The 13,444-nt window shown below is 30.5% G+C and overlaps 1 protein-coding gene across 1 annotated transcript in view; it reads left to right on the top strand.

The window, feature by feature from the left end:
- LOC106456888 overlaps positions 1-11,548 on the top strand; it is a 29,433-nt gene extending 17,885 nt beyond the window's left edge. The window contains exons 5-12 of the mRNA XM_022382677.1: positions 153-255; positions 954-1,083; positions 6,727-6,784; positions 7,896-8,066; positions 9,380-9,469; positions 9,679-9,761; positions 10,531-10,674; positions 11,058-11,548. Of these exons, the coding sequence (XP_022238385.1) occupies positions 153-255; positions 954-1,083; positions 6,727-6,784; positions 7,896-8,066; positions 9,380-9,469; positions 9,679-9,761; positions 10,531-10,674; positions 11,058-11,124 (846 nt within the window). The 3' untranslated portion in view covers positions 11,125-11,548. The remainder of the gene's footprint in view (positions 1-152; positions 256-953; positions 1,084-6,726; positions 6,785-7,895; positions 8,067-9,379; positions 9,470-9,678; positions 9,762-10,530; positions 10,675-11,057) is intronic.
- The last annotated feature ends 1,896 nt before the right edge of the window (positions 11,549-13,444 follow it).

Here is a 13,444-nt window from a genome sequence, read left to right as displayed (position 1 = left end):
CTGTATTGTATAAAAGTGAGTGCTTTCTTAAAAATTTAAAAAAGATAGAATCTACAAATCACCACTTCGTTATACATGTTTAAAGTAATGAAACTGTCTATGTCAAGTGAACCCAGTACATTGTACGTTTCAGAAATTAACATCTTTTATAGTTATGGCAGAAACTTCAAAAAGCCCAAGCAGAGATTGAGATACTTAGAAAGACAAGGGGAGAACCACAACCCCAGGTTAATCATCATGGTCCTGGGTTTGCTGGTAGGTTGATATACACGTAAGAAATGTTACTTAATATTCAACTGTGAAAACATAGTATGAATTTTTAAAAAAAAAGACAAATGAGAAAAAAATTCAAATAATTATTTGATATAATGCCTACAAAAGACTGTATCTTATAATCAAAAATTGCTTATTTTTCATACCATCTGAATACATTAGGCATCATTCTTTGAAACTAAAAATAATATATTAATATCTGAATGGAATGCTGACCCAAGAAGTCCTAGATTGTTATATTTACAAAGAAGAAGTTGACAAGTTTAAGATGTTTTAAAATAACGGTGGGTTTGTTCTTCAGTCTACCCAATAGTGTGTGTGCATGCATGAATTTTTCTGTCTGTCTTTGAGATCTCAGACACTTGAACAGTTCATGTGAATAACTTGTGTTAACGCACTGTAAACTTGTATTTGGTATAAGTAATTGTTTAGTTGAAGGAATGTTATCTAATAATCAACAAATTGAATCCTCTAATAGTCCATCTCATTGGGAGAAGATTACATTCTTAATAATTAGAAATTTTCTACATATATATATATATATGTGTGTGTGTGTGTGTGTATCACAGTTTAACAATATATTTTATTTAGGAAATGTAATTAATTTGCTCTGAATGTTATTAGTAATGAAATTTTATTTCTTAGGCATTTAAACCAAGTCTTGTAAATCTTTTGTGTAGAGCTTTTAGCAGGTATCTACTATGCACAAAAGGAGAGAGACAAGTCAGTGACCTCGAGACTGAGACTGGCAAATCAGGAGAGAGATCAGGCAATACAACAGCTTCAACAAGCTGTTCAGGTACTTGGGAAGTAAGTAGAAGATGTACTATCATTATTAATGGCTCAGCAGACATTCTACATGTTATATTATTGAATAATTGTTATTATTCTGTGTCAATATTGTGGGTGTTACTACTCTCCAGCATGTTGTATTATTGAAATACATTGTTATTTTTCTATGTCATTACAGTGCTTGTCACTACTTTTTCTAGAATATTGTATTATTGAAATACTCTGTTACTCTTCTGGAACATTATTAAGTACAGTAGTACTTAATAGTAGGATTCAGCAAGGTTTCCAAATAATTAATGTGCTGAAAAACCACCCATTCAAAGTATTGGTTATGATATATTATGTGCACATATACTAATAATATGCTAAAAAAATTGCTAAAATATCCGGTATAAGAATTCAATAATTTCTAAAACAGCAACTTTTTTGCCTACTACCTACCTACCTACCTCGGACTATTGCTACAATATTTCTCCAGCTTACTTGGCTGGTCTGTGGGTATCTGCTATTGATATTCTGATAAATATATACAGAATTTTTTATAAATGGTAAACATATGCACATACTTAAATATTTTTTAAACCCAATTCAACCCAACAGATGGCACTACATATCAATGGATAGACATGTGACAGTTTTTAAAGGTAAAGTATATGCTTTATACAGGTATAACATAAAAAGTAAACAAACAAAAGTATTAAACATTTACGAATTTTTAAATGAAATAGGAATCCTGCTACAATAAAAATGTAACGACACAAGAATTTAAACCACAATCTCAAATTTATAAAATTTATCCCTTATACACTTATAAATTTGTGATTGTGGTTTAATTCTTGTTAAAATTACAGCTATACTTAAAGTGTATAGATGTTGTGACCATTCCATGGACATATAAAAACTGAACAAGTAGATAGAAAAACAAAATTAAAATTTTAACAGAAATTAGGGATCATTGGCTATTTGTAAACCTGCTATAAGAAGTATCTAAAACAAAATAAATGCTACAATTAAAAGTATACAAACAAGTAAAGTGATACTAGTTGGATAGATATAGATTTTAAAATGATTTTCAGTCCCTACTTTAGTTGCCAAATTTAGACTGCTTCATTTAGCTATATGTATCACAATGTTTTTACTTCACTCTAAATAGGCTTTGCTATTGCTAACTTAGACAAATTGCTTTGCCCTTTTGGATTTTTTGTTAGCTAGTATGCACTGAGTACTTCAATCATTGTTGCTTTGTCATCTTCTTACACCCGAGTTCCCAGCAAATGTCAAATGATGACCAGTTGTGAATAAGAGAAATATATGACATATAATTGAAGGATAACAAGGGACCTCTTGGTCCATCTAGGCCACCCCATCCACCAGATTAAACTTTAAAATAAAAACAAATACATTCAGAACCAGCCCTCATCATTCAAATATTTATTAAGCCTTCCCTTATATGTACTACATTTACCACATCTGAAAGCAACCCATTACAAAAGCTAACCACCCTGTTAGAAAATTTATATTTGTCTCTCTTAATCTTGCCATTCTCATCATAAGGAACAAAAACAGATTATGCATCAACACCATCAATTCCCATAACAATTTGAAACATCACCCTCTTCTTGTTCCAAAAAAAAGTTTTAAACATCTTAAAGTGTCCTCATATGACAACCTTTCCATCCCAGGTACCATCCTAGTTGCCCTCCACTGAACCCTTTACAGTAACTCATAAGGTAAGGAGTTGAAGACTGAACACAATACTCCAAATGTGGCCTAACCAGTGACCTATGCAATAAAGTTATAACCTCTTTAGACTTCTATTTCTATAGATACAACATAAAATTGTATTTGCCTTACCACTAGCAACAAAGTACTGCTTGGATGCTTGTTCTTCCATAACACTGTTAAGGATATTCCAATCAAAATTCTGCTTCTAATTCAAATTATCATGTCCCACATGCATTACCTTACATTTATTCAGTGATGGAAATGGGGTACACAGCATGTACCTACTTCTCAATTTCCAATTTATTGTGTTAAATTTTTGTACTAATTGAGTCGTTCATTAGATGCCCTTTATCCAGCTCATGAGTCAAGCATCTTCCCAGCATTGCCTTAGCCAATCACGATGCACCCAGTCTCCCAACCAGGGATCGTCAGGTCACACAGTCAATCAGAACTTTTCACTTTTAGCAGGCAAGCATGATGGCATGACTTGTGCATTAGTGAGGTTAGTGGATACAGTGGTGGCAGAGACACAAGTATTCTACTGCCTACATTCATCAACCTCAAGTTATCAACCCTAAGCTGAGAGTATTATATTGTATTTTTACCCATATCATGATAGTGATTACTATCACACGGTTTGCATCATGCCTGCTTCTCCCTCACAATGAAATAATTTCCATCGTGACCAGCAATACTCCATCATCATTTGCAATCTTTTATAAATACTTGTCAGTTGTGATTATAGGTAGTTAACACTTGTGTTGTTTAATGTGAAGTAACACTTGCCTACAATCACCAATTTTATTGTCGCCAACAGATTTCTCCCAATGCTTTTGAGTCTTGTTACTAGTACGTTACTATATATTATACATTTTAATTTTAAATGTCTATAATTTTCAGTTTGATGTCCCCTTGTGACAATGAGCATACTATAGTATGTTAAAAGAGCGTCTTGAGCTTGATGGGGAAGACAAAGAAAACACCCCGACAGTAAAGAGGACCAAAATACTTGCAGATTATAATACTTGTTATACAACTGCTTCACCTGATGAGGCACCTGGATGTGATAACACTTCAGAAGATATTAAAATATCTGATCATCAGGACTGTTGGATGCAAGAAATGTACTTAAACAAAAAGAAAGAATATCCCTGGCTAATTGTTAAAAAAAAAAGTATATGATGTAGTTCATGCAGCAAATGCAATCATCTAGATCATGAGAGAATGCAAGAAATTAATTTTTCACAGGAATGGTGCAGTGTTAATGTAGGAATTAGTGGTGAGAAAGCAAAGCAGTTAATGAGTTTAAGACATAAGATTTATAAGCATAAAAACAGTGAAGCCCATAACAGATACCAAAAAATAAATGAAACAGCTGATAAAAGAAATCGAAAATGCAGTATACGAGTCACTGATAGAGGATGAAACAAAAACAGGTCGAGTTTTTAGAACTGTGTATAATATTGTGCACAAAGGTAGACCATATACTGATATGTCTTATTATGTTGAATTGCAAGAAAGAAACGTCATTGACTTAGGGTACATTCTACACTCTCATAAGTCGTGTGCATATATTGCACATCACATTGGGAATCAAATGCAAAAGACATTGGGGAAAAATATAATTTCAAAACAATCCAAAATGTCTATTATAATTGATGAACCTACTACCATTAATGGCAAAACTGTTTTAGTTGTCTGCTTGAGAGTTGCAGTTGGTGAATTTTCTCATCCCATGTCATTCTACTTTGACTTAGAGTTAGAACATATGAAACTTGGTGCAAATGCAAATTGTATATACAAAGGTCTTTTAAGTTGCTTACAAGGAGGTGGTTTTTCAATGCAGTACCTAAAAGAAAATGTGATATCACTTGTAACTGATAGAGCATCAGTAATATTAGGACGAAAATCAGGAGTTGCAAAACTATTTCTTGATGACTTTCCAAATGCAACTGTATGGCGTGAACTTAGTGTAGTAGATGAAGTTGTGATAAATTGTATTTCCTATATCACAGGTATCCTAAAAATCAAGATGAGTTAATTGCATGTGCTGAGGCTCTTCACTGTCAACTGTTGAAAATTGGTCGTGTTTTCAGTGTGAGATGGGTTGCATCGTCTTACCGAACTGTAAAGGCAATATGGCAATCTTATAAAGCCATTTGGGAGAATTTTTGAAAGTGCAAGCTGTGATGCTTCCAGATCTAGTGCAGAGAGGGCAAAGTATGAGGGGCTGAAAAAAGTTTTTGAATCGTCAGCATTTGTAAATAATTTGGGCTTGTTGATGGACACTCTACTAGAGTTGTCTGAGCTGTCACTTGACCTGCAGAGCCAAAATTGTACACTTTGTAAAGTACATGAAGAAATCAACCACGCTATCAAGGTTCTTGAATGCCATATAGAGAAGCCAGGTAAATTTTATACTGAAGTGCAGAATGATATTTAATGGGATAAATTTGAGTGTTGGTAAAGTACCTACGATCTGCAGGTAACAGTTTTTGAGGAGTTTGATCAATAATATGAAGTCTAGGCTGCTTGAATGTACGATACTTTCTAATGACAAGTGTAAAAAATTGATTAACCAGTCATTTTTAGATATTAACAATATTCCAGAAGAATCAGATATTACATTTGGAGATGATAATATCGAAGAAATGGCAGAATATTTTGGCTTAAATGGTAGGCTATGAATTAGAGGCTACAGAGAACTTAAGGAAAGGAAAGATAGTGTTTGCATATCTTCAGCAGCTGCTGACAGCAGTAGGTACAATTCCTGTGTCAACAGCAGAATGTGAAAGAAGCTTCAGTGGAATGAATTTATGTATGTTGCCACAACATGCATGACTTCAAATTGATCATCTTTCAACTCTTCTCTTTATCAAATTAGTGGAACCTCCTCTGTCAAAATTCAACCCCAAAGAATATGTGAAGACATGGCTCGTTAGTGGCAGAAGGCATGCTGAAGAAATGGCATGCAGAAAAAAAGGAGGCAACAGAAGAAAATTCAGATTATAGATGTTTATGGAATATTCTTTAATGTAAACATGAATCTAATACATATATACAGTTTATATATATATATCTAAAATTGTTGACTGTATGTTATTATTATTCTCAATAAATTTGTAAAACAATTTAATTTTTTTAATGTATGTTCATGTCTAATCTATTAGAATGTTTAATCTAACAGATATATATGCTATACCTCTTCATTTTGAATAGAACAAGTCAAAGATATATAAATAGATGTGTGTGTGCGTGCTTGTTTTTCCCAAGCATATACTCTCTTCTTAAAAAACCATTTCCATCACTGCATTTATTATAATGAAAATCCATCTGCCATTATTTATATTTGTTCAACTTATCAAATAATCCAAATTTTTTTTTTAAATCAACAGGGTCCTTCTCACATCTGACAAACCTAAAACCTTAATATCATTAGCAAATTTATGTAGTTTATTAACCATTCCGTTCAGTGTAACAGTAATTGTTCAATAGTTGCTTGAATTATTTACTCTACTGTTATATGAATGCCAAACTTTTTTAGCAGGTACTGTCAAATGCAAGAATAGTTATATACCAACAGTATGAAGCTGGTAATGTGTACTGTTGAACATAGAAACAGTTAAGATATATATATATATTTGTGTGTATGTTAAAGATTTCATTTATTTTTTACCAAAGATAAAATTGAAGTAACTGTTTTAAGTTACTGTGAACTTTGAGTGTAACAATTGTTTTGTTATATCAGTGTATATTTTTTTTGTCTACTGTTCAAAGTAATAATACTTGTGAATAACTATTTGAAATCTTTACCATTTACAGTTAAATATAAACTTGTTGTTAACAACTGACGAAACTCCAAACTGCATAATTTTGAATATAACTGTTATTGCGTGACAACTGGTTGAACTTTGTTTTATCTTGTTTACAAAATAGTAGACATCTTCCAGACACAGACAGCAATGATGATGATGATGATGAATCTGTAGATGTGGTAAGTTATATTTTGTAAATGAAGTTCAGCTTGAAGTTGTGTTTTACTTAGCTTTTGGAAAGTATAACTTTTAGTAATAAAATTTTTCATGTGATTGAGGATTTTATTTTCTAGTCATGTCAATGAAGCTTAGAATAAGTAAGTAATCTTTCTCTTTACCATACACAATGCTGTCCTTGTTTTATAAGGTTAAGTACACACCTACTCTGAGGAACACAAGAAATATAAAGATTAAAACAAGAGATGCAGCTTATAATGTTATTTAACTTACCAAAGTGTAAAAATTAGAAATGTATTAGGTTAGATAAGAAAACTTAAATGAGAAAAAAAGTTAAATAAAATTTCACCTTGAACTGGGATGAGCAGTGTGTGTGATGAATCGACATATAACTCAATACTTTGCTTATCATAACTTGCAGTATTTTTATTTTATGTTTTTCAACTTTTCCTACAGGTGATTTCGTTACATTTAGTGTTAGGATAAAGAAAATTAGTGATAAAATATAGTTTTATGAAAAAAATATTTGATATTCGTTGAGGAGGTTCTAGAGGTTATGAAAATGAGAGGTGAAAACTGGAAGATTAAAAAAAAATATTGTTAACATGAAAATCACCTTGAACCCAGACTAGTCTGAGTCAAACTGACTCATTAAATTTTAAGACAAATCTATAGTAAAAATACTTCAATAGAAATTCTGACTTTTTTGGGGGTACAATATGCTTCTGATGCTTACTAAAAACCTGCTAAATTTTGTTAGGATGTTCAGTGTAAATTTGGAATTATAGTAAACATACAATCTTGATTGATACTTTGCACCAATGCCATTCACATGGGGTTAGTAGTGGGTCAATTTTTAGTTCTAGTTTATGAATGTAGCTTGCTTTGGTAAAAACAATTAATATTAATAATTTATCACTTGCTATGAAATGAAGTGTTGATTTTTTAATAACTATTGTATACAACTGAGGTGCAACTATTTAAATATTTTTTACAAAATAATACATTTACTTATAACTATCAAGTAAGAGAAAAACACTCATATAAATAATTTACTCTCAAAATGTATCTTCCAGTTAGTCAATAAGTTAATGATTTTTAATTCTTTCACAGGATCTAAACAAAGTGTTAGACAGTTTAGAAACAACACGCAGCCCAGCTCGTCTTCTTCACCACCAAGAGGCATTGCTAGCAAATCTTCACAAGGCAAAAAGCAGTAGACAACATCAAATGACAAAAGAGCTTAATATGTTACTACAGGAAAAGAATGCTGCCATAGAAAAAGTAAGCCATTTCAAAAAAGTTTACTTTTCCTATAGCCTGAACTTTGGGGTATTCAACCTGAGCATTTAGCCCATGTGATGTATAAAGTGTCATTGAGGTTCAAAGTACCATTTACTCTGTCCTTCTATTTATAAATGGGAATTTGATGGGTTTTTTTTGCTTGCAAACATACTTATAGTGTTTCAAGATACATAAATTGCATAGTTACATAAAGTATTTAGAAACTGTTCACTATCAAGAAAATTACTTCTAATTGTATATATGTGTGTCACAAGTAGCACCTGTTTTATTGGAAACATTACCTGTACTTGTGTATAAGGCCATTAAGGCTGATTAGAATTACATATTTATATCAGGAAAGTTAAATCTATCTGTTTATAAGTGTGCATATAGGTTTGTCAGTGCTTCCATAGTTATTATAAATGTTTTTTTAGTTTATGAATGCATTTATTTACTTATAAACTGGTTAGAATCTTATGAAGTGAATGAAAAAATCACCTCTTTTGGTTTATAACAGTTTTAAATTGGTTTCATGACACTAGTTAGAACTTCTTGTTTTATCTGAACAGTTATTTCTTGTTGTTCCAATTGACTTCTGTACATTAAGCCCAGATGAATAATAGAAGTTGCTTGTAGAAACCAGCCTGCGTGTTTTTATTTTGGCTTCAACTTAGTCTTAATTTTTTCATACATATTTCATTATACATATAGTAATTAGATCTTCTGTTTTAGTAGCCCTTCCCCCAATTGCTTGGCAGTAAATTGAGGGCTTATACCTCTAAATTATAAGAGTTTAGTACTCATGATTGGTTCAGTGTATATAGCCCATTGTGTTTCTTTTTACATAAGAATAAATTATTTTAATAGGTTAAAAATTAAAAGCTCTTTTTTTTTTCTCAATCAAATTATATCTTTTAAACTATCATTTCAACCAAAAATACAAGTATATCAAACCACAGATTTGTGGTTGTAGTTACCTCAATATTTTGTGAAAAGCTTGGCTACACAGGTTTGTTTGTCTTTAGCTATAAATGTTGTTTCAACTGGAAAATGTAATTAGTATTTAATTCTTGATGATATTACAAATATGTAATCAAAAAGAAAAGCTAATCTAACATTTGTATCTTCAAGTTGATAGATTAGAAAATAACATATTGCAAGAATGTAAAAGTTTAATGAATTGTTGTTAACATTATGAAAAATATATTATTTGTCGTTTAAAATATGTTGTTCATGAATCTCAAGATTATCTGAGGTGATGGGGCCTTTGTGTTTAACTTATGAATAAGTGTTTTGTTAATTTTGTTTGTAAGACAAAACTGCTAGAACAAGAAATACTCCTTTGGAGAAGAAACAGTAGTTCTTGGAAAGAAGACTCTGAAGAATGGGAATCTAAACTAAAGGTAACGTGGCAATTAGGTTAGTAGTGTTATATTTGAATAATTTTGATTTGTGTAACAATAGTTAATGCACTGTGTATAAGTAAAGTTGAATTATGATGAAAGTTGTCTTTTATTAAGGATAAACACCAGAACAAAAACTGGTGTATATTTTTGTTATTGCTTCAACTTGGTCTAGCTGATATAAGCCATGTTTGCTTGCTATCATGTAGGAAACAATGCAACAGGCAACAGAAGAGTATGATTCACCTGTGACCAAGTATGAGGAATTAGAAACTCTTTGTAGGGACCAACTGTAAGTCTTGAAAAGTTAACTATTTTCTTATATGTTTTAAGGAAAGAGCAAAATTGTGATCCTGATCCTGATTTCAAACAGCTTACTTTTTCAATGCTGAAACACGTGTTATGCATAATTTAATTGTATTACAGTGAAAATATTTAGTTTATCAAGGAAAACATTTAAATTCCTAATGAAAATGTACTAATGTATCTTTAGTTTAAAATAAACTTAAATGCCAGAATTGGTAACTTTATTTTTTTTCATAAAACAGCATAATTGTGAAATATTTTGGTACATCTGGATTTAAAATTAGAACTTAAAAGCATTCATGATTTTCCAACTTAATGAAACCAGCACATAAGAATATGAATTTTATTGCAATTTCAACCAGCTACGTTTTGTTTTATTATAATCATTATTTTTGTAGTTTTAAATGTTGTTATAAGAAGTTAGTGTGATTAAACAGCTACTAACTCTATGAAAAACATTTTCAATTCTCTCAATTTTTTTGTTGTAAAAAAGTTGATTGATTTGATTAAACAACTACTAACTCTGAAAAAGAATATTTCAGTTTTCACAGCCTCCTCAGGAGCAACCTTCTACATTAATTGTAAATCATAACAATAAGTAGAAGGCTGCTTCTGGAGAAGTTGTAAAAATTAAGCAAATAATGCCTTTTTTTTTTTTTCCAAGAATGAATGGTCATTTAATGAAATCAAATATCTTTAAAATACTCCAGTCTCATTTTGACAAATGAATTATATAAACCTGTAAACTCTTTTAGGTATCTTTCAACTCATGCAGATGATAAACAAGATGTTGAGGCTACCTTCAAACAGTCTGATCTGGAACCAGAAGTTGAAAAGTTACGAGAGGCTTTGAACTATGAAAGTAGTGCAAGACAAAATGCTGAAGAGAATTGCCAAAGGTAATTTTAAGATTTATGAAGCTTGTTGTAACTACTATTTTCAGAGACTGAATTATATCTTTTAATTTTTAACAATGCTAGCTATTATTTTATGTTTTAAATTTACCAGTTTTCACTATGAGGTACTTTCTTAGTCATATGCCTAATATTTGGTTTGTCTCTGCTATCCATTTGTAGACACACCCTTATTTGATTTTTCTGTGGACTCTTCTGTTAGTCATAAACAATAATTCAATTTATTGCATATAAACAGGAAAAAGTTATTGTACAATATTTTATAAAAATAATTGAACAGAGATAAATTGTTTTTAAAGTTTGTTTGCCTACTCATTATGTAATTCTTGTGAATTACTAAAATGACTGACTGATCTTATGTTTTTCAGGTTAGAAAATTTAGTAAGTGTACTGAAAAAGAAAGTTAATGGACTCAGTGTTGGACTGCCAGTTTGAATCAGTAATTAGTCTAGTCATGGTAACACACCATGTTTTTTGTTGATAAACACTTTAAAATGCAGTTTGTTGCTGTTTACTTTTAATTACAGTTTGCTGCTATGAGTGATTAGCTTATAATACAGTTTGTTACTGTTGATGGCCAATCCATTAAATGAGCTTGTTGCAGAAGGAGGCTTCTTTGTTATGCAGTTTGCTACTGCTACTGTTGGTGGTGGTTACTGTCCATTTCTGGGACCAAAAAAAAAGGTTGATATACATATATATATATATAATATTTACATGTGCATAAGAGGTTTAGAAATGACTGACTTGTATCAATTGTATTAAATCAGTATTTGTGAGTTTTTAATTCTCTGTGTTATACCATATATATATATTAATTTTAGATGTAATTATTCCCTTTTTTTCCCTCCATTTTGACTAGTTCTTTTAAATATATATATATATATATTATGCTTTTTAAAATCATTATGCTCAATAGCTTTAGTATTCATACTTTTGTGAATATTATTCAGTTAAGCATTTATGGCAGATTTATTTTGTTTTTTATTTGACTAAAATATTTAACTCAGAATTTTATTTCTGTGTAAAAGAATAATGTGTCAAAATAGATTTAACAGGCATGAATATTTTCTTTAGCTGAAACCAAATGTTTAATTGCCGTTTGTGTTTATATTTTTTTATGTAAATCTTTTTTTTTTTATGTTTGATATATGGTGCTGTAAATGTTACAGAATTTGTTGTTCTTTAAGCTTAATGGCATTATATTGCAGGGTGTTTTTGATGAGGTTATATTTGTTATTGTATTCAAAAGGGTTTTATTGAGTGTTTTTTCAAAGAAAAACTTTTCTGATTATTTTTTGGTTATTATCCCTTATTTTCTGCTTACTATTAAATTGTCATGGTGCTAGTTATTATGATTCGTTTTTGTGTTTCCGTCCAAACCATCCAGTAGAAACAGTGCATTATTAAAGCTAGCCACTTCATTACCCTAGGGAAAAAAATAATCCTAGTTATTACCATAAACTAAAGTAGGTCAGTACCATAAATCCAAATAAGGTAGGCCATTTAATGAAACTCAGGTGATACTAATTATTTTTCAAAATAAAGCTTGAGCATTGCTTGAAAACAAAGTAAGCTACATACTTATTTAAAACAAGGAAGCTGGTATCATTAAGATAAAGAAGTTTCCCTTAAACAGAAATGATGGAGGTTGATGCATTTATTAACTTGAATATAGATTATTTAGAATATTATTTTTGTCTGTGTAGCTATTTTTAAGTCAGTAATAGAAAAATTGTATAGTTTTCTGATTTATTGAATATTTTTATACTTGTATTTGAATATGGGTCCTGCAGTTTTTAGAACATTCTGATTACGATAATGAACACAAATGAAAAAGTAAGGTGTGTGAGAATTATAAGATTACATTTTTTGGGGTTGTTGTGAGTTTAAAAATTAACTGTTTTAAATACACATAATGTAGTTTACTGTGTAATAAAGTAAAATGATTTAATACTGAACAAGTCTGTATATAATAAAGACTTAATCATTTATTTGCTATAACTGTATAGAAAGTTCCTATAAATAATAATTTTTGAACTGAATAAGAAATTTTACAAGTTACTTGATGTTTCTCAAAAGGACAGAATTTGATGTACCTTTTTAATAAATCTATACTTCAAAATCTCTGTCAGACCTCGCTAGAGAACCTTTTGCTATAAGATATGTTTATTAGGTCGAACATACTCAAATAACAGATGTGTGTATATTTTTTTTACAATGTAACTTTTCATTTATACTGAAAACATAATTCATTGTTAGATTTTTCTTATTCCATTGTCTTACATGGACAGTGGGTTATAAAATACTAGTTAAAAATACATCTATAAAATCAACAACTTAGCTTTCATGTTGGTAATGTAAATGTATGCTAGTATGTTATCTAGTATCAGTATCTTGGCCTTTTTATGTTAATTGCTTAAGTGCACAATAATAGTGTGTGTTCTCTAACATCAGCAACTTGTTATTGACATTAATTATGTAAGTTCACAGTAGTGTGTTCTCTAACATCAGCAACTTGAACTTGACATTAATTATGTAAGTTTGCACTAGTATGTTCTCTAACATCGGCAACTTGAACTTGACATTAATTATGTAAGTTTGCACTAGTGTGTTCTTTAACATCAGCAACTTGAACTTGACATTAATTATGTAATTTTGCACTAGTGTGTTCTTTAACATCAGCAACTTGAACTTGACATTAATTATGTAATTTTGCACTAGTGTTCTCTAACATCAGCAACTTGAACTTGAC

Source organism: Limulus polyphemus, unplaced genomic scaffold, assembly GCF_000517525.1.
Source record: "Limulus polyphemus unplaced genomic scaffold, Limulus_polyphemus-2.1.2 Scaffold268, whole genome shotgun sequence".
NCBI lineage: Eukaryota > Metazoa > Arthropoda > Merostomata > Xiphosura > Limulidae > Limulus > Limulus polyphemus.
This window is presented reverse-complemented; position numbering and strand designations above follow the sequence as displayed.